Below are 19,730 nucleotides of genomic sequence, written 5' to 3' on the forward strand. Positions count from 1 at the left end.
TTTCTAAAAGCATTAAAGGACAGAATAGACAGATACCACCTTCGGTGACTTCTTGACTTAGTCTAAGGTTCCACTGATAAGCCAGAGTAGCCACCGTCGGGTAAACAAATAAGACCCCTCTACCAGACCTATCCTAGCTTTTGAGTAGGGTAGAAGAGTTTGAGAGGGTAATGGATTTTTTTTTCGGGACTTTTTTATTTTAAACTATCAATTGAAATTTTCGTTGTGGGATTTCTGACGGTATGTAATGATATGCATATGGTTGAGAGAGGAAAGTTTTGAAACTGCTGTATTACATACCCAGACTCCCGGTTGCTGTCTTATGAGTTTCAGAAAGCAAGATGCTGATGTTCTGTTTCAGGCTATTGGAATGAAATATTTTAAGAATTTAAAATTATCTTATTTACCTTAGTAGCCGTATGAACACAATAAACTGAGACTATCAGTGCATGGTTGATTTTACTTCTATCTTCTATAAGGAAACAAATACATTTTTTCCTGTCCACACTTTTACAGTAATAAAATTAGTATCACCATTAGAACTGACACCTAAATTTTAAAAATATGAGCTAGAAAACCAAACTGGGCAAATTCCTAGGATGCCAGGCTACTGGGTCTTTTCTTTGGAAAGTAAGTTATTAACTCACTTGTTCCTTTATAAAATGCATTTTGCCTATGGATCACTCAATAAAAGCCCCATTCACCTTTATTTTGGTCTTCAGATGTTTTTTTCACCCTCATGTTATCTTTCTTTATGGCTAAAATCCACTTCAGTTTAAATATTGAACATATAGTAAAAAAAATTTTCACATTCTATTATTTACGATCATAATAATTTAGATAAGAAATGGTTCTTATTTTACTAAATGTTTCAAAAATTATTTCTCCGATTTTTTTTAAGGCCTTATTTAAGTGTAGTAGGATTCTATTTCAAAATCGTTAGTGTAAGATGTAAATCATGGTGGCCTGGACTAAAAGTGACATTGACAAGAGACGTAGAGGCATTCAAGGTGTATGGTGAAGACAGAACAGATATGACTAACAGAAGATTGGCCGTGGGCTGGGGTTAAATGGGGGGACAGAGATTGGGAGGAATCAGATGGGCTACTGGCGATGACTGGTAAAACGAAAGGGGGAATTCAAGGATGAGTTCTAGGGTTCAGCCTTGAATTACTGGGTCTCATTTATTGCAGTGAGAAACAGTGGAGGAAGAATAGTTTCGGAAAAGAAATCAAGAATTATGTTTCGGTTATGTTAATGTTGAGACGTTCACGAGATATCTAATGTATCTCACACAGTATATGTCATATAGTATATATGTGACGTAGGCAGCTGGATAAATGAGTCTCATGATCAGAGGAAGGGTGAGATCTGGGCACGCCCCTCCATAATCCCGTCTTCTGATTCATTGCAAACAAAGGCAGGTTTCTCTAATATTTTAACAGAATGAGCATTAATTTTAAAGTTTTATACTTTTCATTTGCACAATTTAGATTTCTTTTCCTTTAGTTTTTCTTTAGGAAGAGACACAGAATGACAAAGTTCTTCATATAGTTATATATTCAATAAGAAGGAAATATATTTCTAGGGCAACAAAACTATGTGTATGCAACACTATTAATATGTTTTAGGTGCCTTTCTTCAGGAAGGAAAATACAACTGTACTTTGTTAGGTAGAAAAAAGAATTGAAGATTTAAATTTAGTTATATTTAAAATAAATATTAATTTCTCATTGAGGGAATTAATCTAGTTGTTAATACTCTGGAGAAGTAAAGATTTTGTTCTTAACTCCTCTTTTGAATATTTCTGCATTTTTATATAACAGGCTTGCTTTTTAAAACAAGGCACATTTAGATATTAAAGCAAACTTTTTCTAAACAAACAAATAAATTTTAAAGTTTAATATATACTACCTTGATTTTTTAATTTCATGATATAATAGGACTTCTCCTAAAATTGACCCATATTTCACGTCAAATCCACCTGAGCCCTCTAACTTTTCAAGCACTTGATTAATGGTTATGGTTTTCCCAACACCAGAGTCTCCTAAGGGGGAAAAAAGATACCTTAGATTAGATTTACATGCAAGAAAATGAAGAGGTGCTAACACATTACAATGGCCCAATAACATTTTCTTTCATTTGAAAATCACATGAAAAGTATGTTTTTGCTCTTCTTTTTTTTTAAAAAAGATGTGGTTAAACGTGGATCAACCGAGTAGTTAATGTGAAAACCTCTCAAATTATTTAAATTATTTATGTCTCTCACAAAATAATAGATTAGAAGTTAACCATTATTTTTTATCTCATGTTCATTTAAGCCTATCGCAAAACTTTTTGCTGATAGCACAGTGGAACTGTGACATGAAATTAATTTTCCTGAAAAATTTACCAGCATAGTCTGTGGGGGTAATTTTAAGTAAACTATTTATTGCAGCAGAACAAGGAGGCACGACTTTACAATTCACCAAATATTAAGTAAAAATAAGAATTTCCTCAGACCAAGTTGGTCGCACAGTATGGGCCGTCTCTAAGCTCCGATTTCATTTTGCCTGAATACTTTGAGTGTAGAACTGGGACAATGATTGCTGCTGCTAGTGAAAGGCAACAACACGCCTTAGGGAACTGGAAAAGAAACCGACAGGGTTGAAATAAATGTTAAGAAAGAGAAGGATTTATTAACCAATGTTGTCCCAATAAATTTAATTTTAAAAAAAGAACAAAAGAAAGCATGGGAGCTGTACTGAATTACTCCTTGGCTAATGGTAAAGGACTGAAAAATTTTAGCATTGCTTGGAGAATTATGTGTGTACATTTTTTTTTTTTCTAAATCAGCCAGGTTTTTTTTTCTTTAAATTAGTTGAATTTAATTAAGCTATTCAATATTACTACCATCAGTCGTCTTCTAAGGATCTTAGCCCACAGGCTGTGGAGGCCATATGTATATTAATCCAGTAGTTTTGCTTCTGGAGTTTGTCTTAAAGGTAATGAAAGGATGAAAAAGACTAACGGTGTCTTGTACGGACAAATATGTGGAGAAATGGGTATTCCTATACTGCTGGTAGGAAAATAGATCAATATAGTCACTAAAGCTTTCAGGTTTTTTTTTTTTTCTGTTTTATAAAATAAAACAGACTAAATAATTACTAAGCCGCCTCCTAACTCTGAAATTCTCCTTCTTTAAATGCTTTTAATACCTGTGAGAAGTACAGGGCAGGAATTCTTTAGAAGAAGGCTGATGAGGAAAGAGAAGCATACTGTGTCTCGGGTTGCAATGTGATTAATGTTCTCTCCACATTCTGTTATCTTCAAGATGTTTTCACCGGATCCTTGAGGATCAGCTAGTATTGAAGTTCCTAGGTTAAAAAAATTATTTTAAAAAATTGAAAAAATCTATCAATAATAGTAACCTAATCTCTTAGGTACTAGATACTTTCTGAAGAAGTCTGTACATTATTAAGCGATTTAAACATACATGGAGAAACCAAATTGTTGCAAGTGCCTTGGGGTCTCTGATGATATCAGAAATTGTCCCTTTCATTCCCACTCCCAGCTGGACTCACCACCCACATTCCTAAGTCCACTATATGTAAATTCTCTGACTTTCTCACCACCAAACCTACGAATCTGCTGTCATTCGCAATGCAAGCATCTCTTTCTTTCCTCCAGTAAAAACGAAGAAAGTAGCTCTCCTGCCAAAGCTTCCTGCAATTTTTTTTTTTTAAAGAACTTCACTTCCTGGGTAATACTTCTTTCCCTATCATTATCTGTCTCTTCCTTCGTACTGGAATTTTCCATTGTACAAACATATATGTGCTAGTATCTCAATCCTTTTATTGTTCGAATCACATTAAATGGACATTTTTGTTACTAAAATAAATAAAATACACACACACCCCAAAACTAAAACAGTGTCCCTTGAGCTCACAGTTTCCTATAAATACCACCCCAATTTTTTCCACCATTACACAGCCAAAACTCGCAGAAGGGATACACACAACATAGCCTCACTTCCTCATCTTTTACCACTCTTTTTTAAAATTAAAAACTGAAGAGCTAATACATTCACATGGTACATAAAAGTACATAAAGGTATGCAATGAACAGTTAGTCTCTTTCTCATCTCTATATCCTAGTTGCTTAGTTCCCATACTGTGTATACTGTTCTGCAATTTTTAAAAATTTAGTGTATTTTAAAGATACTTCTACATTACTAAAGAATTTTTTTGTGATGAATATTATTTTATTTGATGAATACTAAATCATACATTTGTTACTGGTGCTCCAGTGATGGATTTATCTTAGATTTGAAGAAAATACCAAATTCCCTTAGGAGCGGTACAAAAAGACTCTGAGTTATATGCACTGATATTCAGTTATATTTTTTCTATATGATGATAAAAGTTAAAGATAAAAATGAAAATGGAGATAGAAAACATAAAAAAGAAAGAGTCGGAAATGAAGAATACAATAAATGAAATGGAGAATACACTAGAAGGGATCGACAGCAGATTAGATGAAGCAGAGGACTGAATCAGCAATTTGGAGGATAAGGTAGCAGAAAACACCCAGTCAGAATAGCAACGAGAAAAAAAGAATCCAAAAAAAATGAGGATGATTTAAGGGGCCTCTGGGACAACTTCAAGTGTATCAATATTCACATCATAGGGGTTAACAGAAAAAGAGAGCAAGGAATTGAAAATCTATCTGAAGAAGGGATGACAGAAAACTTCTTTAACCTGGTGAAGGAAGTAGATATACAAGCCCAGGAAATGGCAGAGAAAACCAAAACACTACTTCAAAGGGACATGTGCATCCATACGTTCTTTACAGCATTACTTATAATAGCCAAGATATGGAGGCCACTTGGATTTCCATCAGTGGATGAATAGATAAAGAAGTGATACATATAAACAATGGAATATTACTCAGCCATAAAAAAGAATGAAATCTTGCCATCTGCAACAACATGGATGAACCTAGAGGGCTTTGAGCTGAGTGGAGTAAGTCAGACAAAGACAAATGCCATATGATTTCACTTATATGTAGAATCTAGAGAACAGGATAAATAAACAAACAAAACCGAAACGAGCTCATAGATACAAAGAACATTTTGATGGTTGCTGGATAGTGAAAGGTTGAGAAGATGGGTGATGGTGGAAGGATTAAGAGGTACAAATTGGTAGTTACAAGATAGACATGGAGATGTAGAGTATAGCATGGAGAATACAGTAGTACCGTAATAACTATGTACGGTGTCAGATGGGCACTGGGTTTATTGGAGTGATCACTTTGTAAATTATATAAATGTCTAATCACTGTCTTGTACAACTGAGACTAATATAATATCTTATGTCAACTGTAATTGAAAAATAACACATACTTTAAAAAAATGACGCAATGTTAGCACTAATATATGATATACAATTCGGAGGTTTTAAATAAATGTGATCGCTCACTAATATTTACTGTGACAAATATCATATAACAGAAGCTCGGTACTTCTAACTGAAATGAGAATTAGAACTTCCTGGATGCTTTAGGATTCCAATAGCTCTGGTTGTTTCTGTCAAAAGTCTAAAAACCAAACTTCGAAATTATTTGATGAGAAAAACCTGACCTCAAAGAAATTTAATTCATTTTGCGTTCATTGGATTTCTTATAGTTGCAAAAAATCTCCATAAGCTTGATTATTAAGTTCCTGCCTCAAACTTCGACCAAGTTCTCAAAGTACAACAATTTTCTACATCTTTTTTTTTTCTATATAACGGTAGAAGTTTGAGAATAAAAACAATCTAACATATATGGACGTTCATCAAACTCTGATTATTCTTTTCTCATTAAGACTTCCCTTTACAATCAAATGTGGTTCTTACATATATGTTTTTGTTATTTTAAAAGCAATCCTCTCCCTTTTCTCCTTTAAATGAGAGCTAATGAAAATAAATATTTTTATTAGTAAGACTTTCAATAAATTCGTTTTATAATTTACAGGCAACTCAATCAAATACATTCCAACTTTCTCAGAAAGCAATATTCAAAGATAATTTTAAAGGCATGTTTTGTAAACATATATCTAAACTGGTTCCTACACAAACTTGGAATATATCAGTCCTCAAAGTTACTGACACAACTACTTACATACATAAAGTATTCCCAATATTTTAGAGAAGTTAGAGTATGATTCTTATAATTACTCTTACCTCTTTGAATTAGCGTCTGAATATTAGGAAGTAATTCTGACCATGGTATGAATTCACATGTCTGTATATCCACAAAATACCCAAAGATAGAATGTTTGCCAGTTGGTAAGTTAATGCCTACATTTGAAAATGATTTTTAAAAAAGGATAAATAAATAAATTCAAGTAAGAACGAGGTTCATTTATGGAATGTTTCACTCATGATATGATCTCACTATGAAAGATTTGACTGTTAAACCAGAAATAATAACTATTCACCAATGGTATATCCAAATATATAAAACGAACCTATCTTTCTTTTCTTCTAATCTTTAATTGTATAAAATCAATGTTTTATTAACTTTTTGTCTTTTTTATATCCAGAAAGTGATGTGAATCATGATCTAATATCCTTTAAAATCTTATCCAGAAGGTCTGCATTACCATTGTTAGATATTATCAAACACCAATAACATACTGATTGTGGTCAAACCAATACCTTAGAGAACTTTGATATGTATTTGAAAATTACATTTACTTTTCCATTATAAAAGTAATAAAGTTTCATAATAGATTCTGAAAAATACAGAATAATATATATAAAAGCAAAAGAATTTAGCCATGGTTTCATGTTATAAAGACAACAGTGTTAATATTTGACATATTTCTCTGAATTATTTATAAAATTTCTACATATAGTAAAATTCACCTTTTTTGGGTACACAGTTCTGAGTCTTTTTTTTTTTTTTTACCACATGCATGTATTCTTGTAATCACCTTAATAGACAGGATACAGAACAATTCTAAACCCTTAAAGGATTCCCTCTGTATTCAGGCTCTTCTATCAACCCTAGCCTCGGACAACCACTGATCTGTTCTCTATTACACTCTTTTGCTTTTTCCAGAATGTTGTATAAACTCAATCATAGACTATGTAACTTTTTGAAACTGAATTTTTTCACTTAGCATAATGCGTTTAAGTTTCATCCACATTATTCCTCATTCATCAACAGTTCATTCCTTTTTATTGCTGAGTAATATTCCATTGTGTAGACATATCAAAATTTGTTTGCCCATTTGTTCATTAAAAAACATTTGAGTCGTTACTGATTTTTTTTCAATTATGAATAATGCTGCCATAAATATTTGTGCATAGGTTTTGGTGTGAATATAAGTTTTCGTTTCTCCAGGATAAATATCTAGAGGTGAAACGTTGGGTCAGAGAATAAGTGCATATTTAATATTTTAAGAAACTGTCATACTGCTTTCCAGTGTGGCTGTATCTTTTGACTTTATAATTAGCAACAGATGAAAGTTCCTGTTACTATGCCTCTATGCCAGCTCTTGGTATTATTGATTTAAAAATATTTGATTTTTCGAGCTTTATTGAGACATAAATGATAAATAATATTGCATAAGTTTAAAGTGGAAAATACGATGATTTGATACACAGTTATTGTGAAATGATGATCACGGTAGGGCTAGTCAACATTTCCATCACTCACAAAATTACTTTTTTATGTGTTATTCTCTTAGCAGCTTCCTAATATACAGCAGTTATTCTCTTAGCAGCTTCCTAATATACAGCATAGTATTACTGTTTACAGTCGCCCTGCTGTACTTTTGTGCAGCTGGAAGTTTGTACTTTTAGATCCACATCTCCTCATTCCCCCCACTCCCCCAGAGCCTGTGACCACCCACCATTATATTGTTTCTGAACCTGGCTTCTTTAGATTCCACATGTAAGTGAGATCATACAGTATCTGCCTTTCTCAGTCTGATTTACTTACTTCAATTAGCATAATGCCCTTAAGGTCCATCCTATTGCCATAAATTGCAGGGATTTCCTTACTTTTTACAGATGAATAATGTTCCTTTGTATATAAATACTGAGTGTCTTTGATATTAAAAGTTAATTTCCATAGGAAATAAGTAAAAAACTTGGCAATACAGATGTCTTAAATGGAGCTTTTACAAATAACTTCAAACGATTAAGAGTTACATCAGATAAACCAGTAGAATCTGTATTTTTGATGATGTGTTTAGTTCTCATTTTTATTTAACAGATACATTCATACGTTTAATATATTTCTCCTTTTGATATCTGCATCAATGATCTCCTTATCTGTTCAAAGTTCCTTTAATTAGTAATAGCTAATTGAGAAGGTTTACTGTTTCTAAGTATTAAATAGATCATACTTGTTAGAACTGCTTCAAAATAACACAAATATTAAAGAAATCTAAGGCATTAAAATAATTTAGAAGATATTATTGTTTCAAAAAATAAATATGAAAATATAGTTTTTTACAGAAGTTTCTGCTGCATGATCATAAGTATAATACAGATCCAGCTATACAGCTGATGGGCTCCGCTTAGCTGAGCTCATAGTTCCAAGGCTTTATTTTTGTTCTGCCTTCCTCGAGTTATGGCTTTTTGTAGCAACAAGAATCAATCAAGAATCTAATTTTCTTCAGCCTCTTTTCATTGGAGAAAGGGTGTTGAGAGTGTACTTATCAACCCTCTTTTACCTTTAATCTTCACAATTTAAAAGGAGGGCCTAATCATCGTAAGCCCAATCATAGTTCCAAATTAATACTCTAACGCAAGCATAATTATGACTCCTCCTACCCAGAACTTACCTACTTGTGTATTGCTTTCAAACAACTGATGAACAAGGTTGTCAAAGTCATAGGTTACTCTTGCAAGAGAATCAGGCTCAAAACTTGAATACAACAGGATGTCATTTTCATGTTCGTCTTCACGCTTTAAAGTCCCTCCGAAGGCCCAAGTAAATGCAAACACGAAAAGCTTTTGAATCATTACGTTTAATTTATCAGGATATTTCTCCAGATACCATGTATTTTTAGACCTGGGGTAGACAAATGTAGAAGGATTAAGTTTTCAATTTTTAGAAAGCATTCAGTAATTTATTTCAATATCTTGTCAAAGTTTCATTATTAAAAATTACAATACGGTTAAGTGTTGGCATAAAAGTTTTAGAGTTAACGGGTAATTTTCCTTTGGTAAATTATGTAAACTTTTAAAAAATACCATCTGTATAAGAGATTTGTAGCCAATTTTTATTTTACTTCTTTGTACATATGATTCACTTTTATTTTAGGTCAATTTATTAGCTGAGAGTTTGCCTGTCTTTTGGGAGAGGATTTGATAATTCTCCATTTTATGGAGAAAGACGTAAGTGAAGAGTCAGTCGCTTTGTCCTCCTCTTAATCAAATCCTAATGACTGACTGAGTCCAACCTGGCTAAAGCCAGGTAATGTGAATCTGGGGAGAACCTTCTCTCATGTCTGGGTCGACCCTGGTTGCCCGGGTCTGCGGGACCCAGAAATTCTACAGCGAAAAGACTGCAGGGGATGGAGCCAAGCAAAAGGTTTGGGCCTGATATAAAGACATTGTAAACAGTTCAGGATTTAGCATTATCATAAAATAATTTATGAATTATAAAAATCCTAAAAATATATCACTGAGCTGAAATTTATTGGTGACCATTAATGTACAATGCACATGTATAATTCTGTTTGAAATTTCTGGTCATGTGTAATAGCTTATTCAGCAAATATTTATTGAATTCCTACTATATATTAGTTACTCTGAACAAAACCAACATGATCCCTTATTTCCGGGTCAAGAAAATGAATACTAAACCATGCTAAGTGTAAAGAACAGAGTCAAACATAACGCGAAGGATAATAGTAATAGAGATAACTAATTTAGATTGTGGGAGTCAGGGAGGGCCTCTTTGAAGAAGAACCAGTTAAACTGAGACCTGAAGAATGAGTGTGGTTTGGCAAAATGTAAGAGGAAGAGCATCTGAGCAGAAGGAATACATGTGCCAAGATCATGAGACCAAAGGATCATGGTTAGTTTGAGGAACTGGAAAAAAATAAAACAGGCCAGTGTCATTGAAGCACACGTCTAGTTAGTGGAGATGAATCTGGGAGCTGCGTAGAGGCTTTTAAAGCTGTCCCAAGGCTTTTTTCCTTCTATTCTGAGTGTAATGGGAAGTCATTAAATGGCTATGAAAAGAAACACTCTAATTTATGTTAAAAAAATCAAACTCTTGCACATAAATACGAGGAGATGTGGACAAGCATATTAATCACAGTAGTATTTGTAATAACAAAAATGGAAAAAAAACTACATTTTTATCAATGGATAAATAAATTGTGATATATTTATACAATGGACTATTAGCAGTGAAAATGAGCAAAGAAGCCTGAAAGGAACAATAGATTAATCATAGGAACATAACATTGAACACAAATATGAGACACAGAAGAACATAGAGAGTGATTCCATTCAAGTTCAAAAATATGCAAAGTGGCAAAATATATTGTTTGGGAATATATTAAAAACAAACATCCAGGGTCATAGTTATCACAGGTGACAGGATGCCATAAAACCTAGATAGTTGACAGGGGACTTCAAAGATAAATTGATGGTTTTTTTTCTATAACTAAATAATGTGTATATGAATATTTGTGTATTGTTATTTCTACCTTACACGTATTTTATAAATATTCTTTTATGGCTAGTCGCTATATAAGTTAAAAATAATATATGGTTGTCATGTTGAGAATAGACTGGAAGATCTGGGGAAAACAACTGGGCAACAGTGAAGGTCTGAGCTAGAATGCTGGTAAGCGAGATGTATACAAATGAATGTGAAGGCAGAGTTGACAGGTAGTGTAAAAACGATATTTAGAATGTTCTATCACTTAAAAGCAAATGTGACATGAATGTCTCAGGGACTTAGTAACAATGAGATGTAGGAAGGAAGGCATCAACAGTGACACTCCTGTCCTCCGAAATGGCAGAATTATAGAGTTAATAATTTCTAGCTATGATTTATTGAACACATACTATGTATCAGATTCTACATATCTAGTACATCACATTATTCTTCCAGTTTTATGAAAGAGAAAAATCAAAGCTCAAAAATGCTTAATAACTGGTTCAATATTTCTCAGGTCATAAACTGCAGATTCATGAAATATATTCATGCCAATTTCGTTTCTTTCTCAAGTATGCGCAGAGTCTGGACAAATGTATTCCTTTTCTGCATGTAACAGCATAAAATCTGCTGCTCTTGTATTAGATATACAAGGACACTAAGCTGGAATAAAATAAATTTAAGTGGATTTTGATGTTCTGAAGTCATCAAAGCACTGATTTATTGACAGGTAAACCTGTGCCTATTTGAGTGTCTGGCACCTAGTAGGTACTAAAACACATCTGTTGAATGAATGTAACTGACCTCTTTTCTTTATCCTTGAATTTGACAGAAATTTTTGAATGTGGAGAATTTTTCTCCTCAGTTGAAATGTTCTTCAAATCTTCACCTTAAAAAGGAAAGAGTATTTTCCCACAATCAACAACAGACCTAAAATTTAGTGAAGTTTAACTTTTAACATTGTTTAGTTTGTGAATTGTCATAGGAAAACATCTTCGTTTCACATACAGTATCTTAGAGTACCTTATCTGGCCAAAGTGAGCTACTTTTCTAAGAAAAGAGGAGCAGAGAATATACCTTCCATTGTCTGAACTGATCCTTATTTATTTGAAGCATGAATCTGCATACTTTCGTTCTTCATTCTATTCTGGTGACTTTTTTGTATATCCGATTGTTCCAAAATAGAACATTTACACATTCAGATGACTACTTCTAAAGATGGTACACATTACAAACTAAATAATAAATCGGTCTTAATAAAATGAAGCATTAAAAAAAAACCAAACCTATATGCTTTCGAATAAGAAATTTATCAAAACAAACATCAAATGGGTCAACTTTAGGCAGACTATAGTGGTCTCCCTCCCAACCCTCATCGCCCACCATTTCTAAGTCATCCATTCCACAGAGAAGCACAGAGAATGATTATTCATTCTTCCTTTTTGTAAAATATGTAGAGATAAAGAGAAGCATACAGAAGAAAATAACAATCACCCATAATTTTACCATCCACAGATAATAATTATTAGGTGTTGATGCATTTCATTATGGTCTTTTATATAAATATGTACTATTTAAATATTAAAATATTAAAAAATTTAAACTTAAAAAATTTGTTATTCAGCCAGCCACGCCATCATGCAACCCATTTATTATGTTCTTAATTTTAACTATTACTTTTTTTCAATCCTAACCTCGCTGTACCTTCTAACGGCTCCCGTTCCTCGGCTTGCCCTTCTGATAATTAGGGAATGTGCATCGGGGAAGGGGGTGGATGCTCTTCAAGGCAGAGAAGTTGTGTGCTAACAATTTCTATCTAGCCTGGTACTGCTCTTTTTCAAGTGTGGTCCCCCCCCCTTAATCATTAGGCTTTAAGATGTAAAGGGGGTTGGCAGTAGGAGGAAATATGTCTGACCTGCTCCCTAACCTAGTCGGGCGTCATCCATTCCACAGAGAAGCACAGAGAATGATTATTCATTCTTCCTTTTTGTAAAATATGTAGAGATAAAGAGAAGCATACAGAAGAAAATAACAATCACCCATAATTTTACCATCCACAGATAATAATCATTAGATGTTGATGCATTTCATTATGGTCTTTTATATAAATATGTACTATTTAAATATTAAAATATTAAAAAAATTTAAACTTAAAAAATTTGTTATTCAGCCAGCCACGCCATCATGCAACCCACTTATTATGTTCTTAATTTTAACTATTACTTTTTTTCAGTCCTAACCTCGCTGTACCTTCTAACGGCTCCCGTTCCTCGGCTTGCCCTTCTGATAATTTGGGAATGTGCATCTGGGAAGGGGGTGGATGATCTTCAAGGCAGAGAAGTTGTGTGCTAACAATTTCTATCTAGCCTGGTAACTGCTCTTTTTCAAGTGTGGTCCCCCGCTTAATCATTAGGCTTTAAGATGTAAAGGGGGTTGGCAGTAGGAGGAAATATGTCTGACCTGCTCCCTAACCTAGTCGGGCTTCACGGCATGGTGAACGTGACATTTTGTTGCTGCCACTAGCTGTGCTATGCTGTGCTGACTGGCGAAGGGAAAGACAACAGCCCTTTCAGGAGCCATGAGGAGGAGAAGGGCCGACCTAAGTGTTCTCCCCTACTTCATCTCCCGTTCTTGGTACCCAGCTCTTTTCTGCTTAGGATTGCTGTTTTCCCCCACACTGGGACTTTAACCATTTTGTCGCCCTCGGGATTTCTCAAAAGTTTTTAGTTTCGTGGAGCCAAAATTGGGTTTTGGAGAGAGAGTTGGAGCCTGTGCTAATTTGCCATCTCACAGACAACCAGAGAAGCAGCGTTTAAATGTAGGCATCCTTACTCCAGAGACCGTGCCTTCCTTAGCCATAATGCTATACTGTTTCCTTAATCTTTTGATCATTCCTTACAGATGTTTTACCGTTTACCAGGTTTATGCCTTTGTATGATTACAATTTACACCTCGGATTCTGAACAGATTTTTTTCCCCTACTATTTCTATCTCTAAGAGTTTTTAAAACATAGCAAAAACATTCTTTCCTACTAGAGACCCTCTGAGGATTCTTTAGACTCATTTTTCCTGCGACCCTTCAACACTTATGCATGATATTAATTTACTTGATTAACATGCTCCTCTATAAATGCTTTCTAGTTTGTTCCATGTACATGTCTACTGTTGGTTCAAATAGACTGAAAATTCCTGGCTTTCCTTTCTTCTATAAAATCTAATAGAAAGTGGTAAACAATTGGCATTGACTAGCTAAGACACGATATCATTAGCATGACTTAGGGAGGAAAAACTCACGTTGTCCAAAGCCTCCATTTTTATCCATGAATTCAAAGAAAGCATCGAGAATTCTGCAGAGAGTCATAATGATTGTTATGTCCTGTACAGGAAATGGCTGAAATTTCTGATATTTCTTTACAAACTGCAGTCCATCTTTGACGCTATTTTTAATCATGAATTCAAGATACTCCACTCCGGATTGACTCATAATTTTAGAAGTTTTCAAAAGCCATGACTTAATATAAGGCTCCCATCCCAGATCAACGGGATCCTAATAATGAAAAGCACCAGACAATTTTTTTTTTGTTAAATAAATAGTGTCCACCTACTTTCTTACACTATCTCTTTAGTTCACCACTGCCCGCCTGCGGACTACGGTTTAAAATGATCATTCATTAAAGGGCAAGTGATCAAAAAAGCTTAATGAATTATCCTTCTCCGAGATACTTGTGATTTTTAACCGTGGTCCTACGAGACAACAAACACTTGGGGATTATGTCTAGAGAGGAGAGCTGAAGCCATGCGCACGTGGTGAGGAACTGCTTACCCAGAAAATCAGCGCTATACTTAGCTTTATTCATTACATCGAATTAAGTAGATTAGAGCATAGGGCTAGTTGTGGCTAATGATTTCAGGGATACACAGCAGTTATTCCTCGTTGAGTCTTCTGTCTCCTCACCGCTCCCTCGGTAACGTGTTGCACAAGCTCTAAGAGGCGTGGGGTTGGTATGAAAAGACGTCAGGGCAATCTTTCCTCCACTGGAAAAATACTCCTTACAGTTGTGGAAAATACTGACGTTTCGATTACTAAGTGGTATTAACAACAGTAATAATGACATGCGCATTCATTCCTGGGCGAGGAGGCGTTAGGGGACATGGAACTTTTAAATACTGGGATCGTTCTGTTGGATCCAGAGGGAATGACAGAATAAATATAAAAATGCTATAGATAATGACTAGTTATTATCCTAAACAATGCATTTCTTTAGTTGAGCAATTGGATTTTGAAACCTTACCATATAGACCATTGCACATCGGCTAACGGTGGTGGGACTGGCGTGAGAGAGACTGTCCACTTCAAAAATCACTCTTATTTTATTAGTTAGAGCTATTCTCTCACTGTTTGCTAGGCACAGTGTTCTAGTGTCATCCAGCATGGAGTTTAGACTTTCTACCCAAAAGGTGTCCACTGGACCATCTAAGATAATCCACTGCCAGTCGAAGTCTGGGGAGAACAATATTTTTAATGTAACAGAATAATCTCAGTCTTCTTTCATTACAATCTTGCAAATATTCTATTTGATTTAGAAAAATATTTTTTAATTAAGATTAAAAATGATATCTGTTGTTTCTCACACAATATTAATTTCCACCTGTAATATCTACTTGGTCCCTGTGAGATATTAATGGTCATTTATAAACTAAAAGGGCAATATAAGCCCTGGTACTTATATAACATAACTATACATGAATATACTGTAATATAACATGTAGTAAAACTATACAAATTTTAAATAGGCACATGAGGAAAAAATAAATAGTACAATGACAAAATATCATTAGTCAAAAATGTTTTTAAAGAAATAAAGGTCATATTGGTCTGGTTTGCCTTCTATGTTAATGAATCATTTTTATTAAATTTAATAATAACACTTACTCTGACTTTTTGGAATTTTAACATCTTTCTCCATCTCCTTCTCAAAAATATTATTGTCAATATCTGCTGTATCAGAAGAATCAAGTTTGAAAACCTAAAATAAGTAATTAATTATGTTAAAATTTTTATTTGATCACACTTTCCAACTCAAATGAACTATCTGTCAATACGCTTCCCTAAGTGATAAAAATCTAAAAGGCAGAAGGTTCTGTAGCTGGAAAGACTAACACGTAAACACCAGAGTCTAATGTAACTGAGTTGTGACTCAGGTCATTTTTTTTAAGAAAATTCTTTTATTTTAGTTATTTTTTCCTCCCAGAAAGATAGTACATGCTGTTGTATAATGTTCAAATAATGCAGCAAAACACAAAGAAGAAAGCAAAAATTCTCTGATTTTCTACTATCTATAAAAATACCACAGTTGACATTTTGGTGTATATTTTTCCTAGACCGTCCTTCGTGATAGAGCTTTAAAATTTCAGGCTGCATAAAATTACCTGCAGGGTTTGCTAAATCGCAGATTCTAACACCTCATCCTCGGCAGTTCCGCTTGCATAGGTATGGGACGGAGCCAGGAATTTCCATTTTTAATATGCGCCCAGGTGAACCTAATACAGGTTGTTCTCACACCGATCTCTGAGAAATTCTAATCGATGCATACACTTAACTCTTAATTATGTGGGAGACTTAATTATTTATGCCCTCAACAGGGGTGAGTAATATACCATCAGCTGACTGGCATAGGTTTCCTTTACCACCAAGAGCAGGAAGGGAGAAGACCAAACACTAGGCCAGAGCTGGGGGCTCTGAAGAGAGGGACCAACCCTAGGTGTGAGCACAGAGCCTACGAATGCAACAAACAGTCACTTCTAATATTTAGCCTGAGCATCTTTTCATATGTCTATTGGCAATTTTTACTTAATCTGTCAACTTTCTATTCAAAGCCATTCCTCACGTGTAATCATTTCTTATTCATGTTTGAAGCACTTCTGTATTAGGGATATTAACTCATTGCATATAACATATGTTCTAAATATTTTCTTACAGACTGTAGTTTGCTTTAACGTGTTTGTTACGACTATTGAAAAATATTTTCTTATTTACATTTATATTAAAATCTTTTTGTCTTTTGATTTATAATCTTTGGGTTCCCAGTCTTAGTTAAGGACTTCCTAACTCTGAAAATATGTCCCTAAATATTATTACATTTTTATAATTTTATTTTTACATTTAGATTGTTAATTCATCTGGAATTTTAATTCTGTGTAGGGAATGAGGTAAGTGTCTTTTTATGTTTTCACATAGGAAAACAGCAAATTATTACATAAACAGTGGATTAAATAAAGAATGTTTTTCCCACTGATTAGAAATATTACTTTAGTTGTATATTAAGTTCCTATATAGTCTTGAATATGTTTTTGGACTTTATTGGGTGTTATAACTGTGTTAATACCTCACTGGTTTAATTTTTCAGGTTTTGAGTGTTTTTTTCTCTTCTTAAAATATAACTGACATATAACATTATGTTAGTTTCAAGCGTACAACATAATGACCCGATATTTGTATACATTGCAAATTGATCATCACAATAAGTCTAGTTAATATCCGTTATCACGCATAGTTACAAATTTTTTTCTTGTGATGAGAACTTTTAAGATCTACTCTCTTAGCAACTTACAAATATACAATACAATATTATTAACCATCGTCACAATATTGTACCTTACCGTTTTGGCTATAGTATGGATTTGCTCTAAAATTAATTTAGAACAATTTTTAAACTCCAAAGTACTATGTTTTCTGCCCAGATTTTTTTGAATTCTTGGAACATTTATACTCCCAAATAAACTTTAAAACATTTTTATTCAATTAAAAAAAAAAGGTATTTTGGTTGGAAAGACATTATATATTAATTCGGTAGGGATTATCATTTTTAGAATGGAAGTCTTTCCATAGAAGAATTCAGTGTATCTTCCATTTATTCAAATCAATTGTACAGTTTTCATGCCATCCCCCCACAGGACAAGTTCCTTTCTTTTACATTTTTCCAATCTATTTTTATAGATTTTTGCCGCTGTTAGAATATTTTCTGTTTTCATTTCTAACTTGTGATCATTAATATAAAGAATTTTATCATGGCCACTTTACTATGTTTCTTCTTTATCAACTGTTGAGAAAAATGCAATAAAATGTCTCACTAGATTCATATTTGTCAATTTCTCTATGAAATTCTGTCAACTTTTTCTCTATACATTTTTACAGTATGTCATAGGCACGTAATAGTTTAGAATAACCATCTTTTTCTGTACCAATAGCACATCGTTCTACTCTAATTTTATAATAACTTGACATCTGGCAGGTTTCATTGCCCAAATTCTTCCACTTTTTTTTTTTAAATTCGAGAATGTCATGGACCTTGATTCTTCCATATAAATTTAGAATCAGTTTATCAAGGTCTTAAAAAACACTTCACTTCCCTTTTTCAAAACTTATTAAAAATCTCCAGTAATCGGCGGGGTATTTGCATAACGGCAGACATACAGATCAATGGAACAGAACTGAGAGCCCAGAAATATATCCTTACATTTATGATCAGTTGCTTTTTGACAAGGGTAACAAGACAACCGAACAGGAAAAGAATAGTCATTTCAACAAATGGATATTCACCTGCGAAAGGATGAAGTGGGATCCCTTCCTTAGAACATACACTAAAATTAACTCAAAATACACCAGAGACCTGAATATAAAAGTGGAAACTATAAAATTCTTAGAATAATATATAGGAGAAAGTCTTTGTGACCTTGAATTATACAAAGCTTTCTTAAAATATGGTACCAAAAGGACATGTGACAAAAGAAAAAATCAACTAGACTTCATCAAGATTAAAAACTTTTGCATTTGAAAGGATACCATCAAGAAGGTGAAAAGACGGAAGAGAAAATATTTGCAAATCATATATGTAATAAAGGGTTCGTATCTATAATATATTTAACGACCTCTTCAAACTCAACAATTAAAAGATAAGTAAGTCAATTAAAAATAGATGAGGGATCTGAATAGATATTTCTCCAAAGAAATTATACAAATGACCAATAAGCACATGAAAAGATGCTAAAAATCATTAGCTATTAGGAAAATGCAGATAATAACAAATGTTGGTGAGGATGCAGAGAAAATGAAATAGTGCAACTCTTCTGAAAAACCGTCTGACAGTTTATCAAAATGTTAAACAAACAGTGACTATATGACCCAGGAATTACAGTATGAGGTATATACACAAGAGAAACAAAAGCCTATGTCCACACAAAAGTGGAAACAACCCATGTGTCCATCAACTGATAAATAAAATGTGATATATCCATATAATGGAATATTATTCAGCAATAAAATGTAATGAGTCCTGATACATGATACAACATGATGTATCCTGAAACATTATGCTAAATGAAAGAAGCCAGTCACAAAAGACAACATATTATATGAATAAATTTATATGAAATGTCCAGAATAGGTAAATCTATAGACAGAAAGTAGATTAATGGTTTCTTAGGGCTGAAAGGGGTGGCAGTTTGGGAATGGGGAATAGATGCTAATGATTATAAAATTTATATTTGCAGTGACGAAATGTTCTAATATTAGGTCATGGTAATGGCCACAATGTTGTGTGAATACACTGAAAACCACTGAATTGTACACATTGAATGGGTACATTTTATGATATATGAATAAAATCCTAATAAAGCTATTTTAAACAAAACTTGATGGTATTCGTACTAAAACTGCATTTAATTTGTAGCTCAATTTAGGAAGAATTATTATCTGTATAATAATGACTCTGTGGATCTCAAATCATGGCTACTGTAAAGAATACAGATGTGGGATCACCTGTATCAGCCACAGTGGAATAATAATAATGTATTTAGTAAAAGTTGGATGTTGAGAAAAGGTGAGTAGTCATCTAATTATGCTGATGCTTTCATCTAAAAGCAGGGTAGATTAAAAATAAAAATAATTATTTAAAATCAAAAGTGAAATTATTTACATAAAAACATAGCTATACAAGTAACACAGAGAAGAACTACTAATAGACTACTAATCTTCCAAATTATTGGAAGGAACGCACAAACAAATCAAAGAAAAA

General features: G+C 33.5%; 1 protein-coding gene across 1 annotated transcript in view; it reads right to left on the bottom strand.

The window, feature by feature from the left end:
• DNAH14 (dynein axonemal heavy chain 14) overlaps positions 1-19,730 on the bottom strand; it is a 221,193-nt gene that overhangs the window by 86,600 nt on the left and 114,863 nt on the right. Inside the window, exons 36-44 of the mRNA XM_011360885.1 lie at positions 15,590-15,683; positions 14,949-15,157; positions 13,951-14,203; positions 11,461-11,545; positions 8,822-9,051; positions 6,204-6,320; positions 3,198-3,356; positions 1,912-2,047; positions 301-362 (exon numbers count right to left, since the gene is read on the bottom strand). Of these exons, the coding sequence (XP_011359187.1) occupies positions 301-362; positions 1,912-2,047; positions 3,198-3,356; positions 6,204-6,320; positions 8,822-9,051; positions 11,461-11,545; positions 13,951-14,203; positions 14,949-15,157; positions 15,590-15,683 (1,345 nt within the window). The remainder of the gene's footprint in view (positions 1-300; positions 363-1,911; positions 2,048-3,197; positions 3,357-6,203; positions 6,321-8,821; positions 9,052-11,460; positions 11,546-13,950; positions 14,204-14,948; positions 15,158-15,589; positions 15,684-19,730) is intronic.

The sequence above is a fragment of the Pteropus vampyrus genome, unplaced genomic scaffold (assembly GCF_000151845.1).
Source record: "Pteropus vampyrus isolate Shadow unplaced genomic scaffold, Pvam_2.0 Scaffold60, whole genome shotgun sequence".
NCBI classification, from domain to species: Eukaryota; Metazoa; Chordata; class Mammalia; order Chiroptera; family Pteropodidae; genus Pteropus; species Pteropus vampyrus.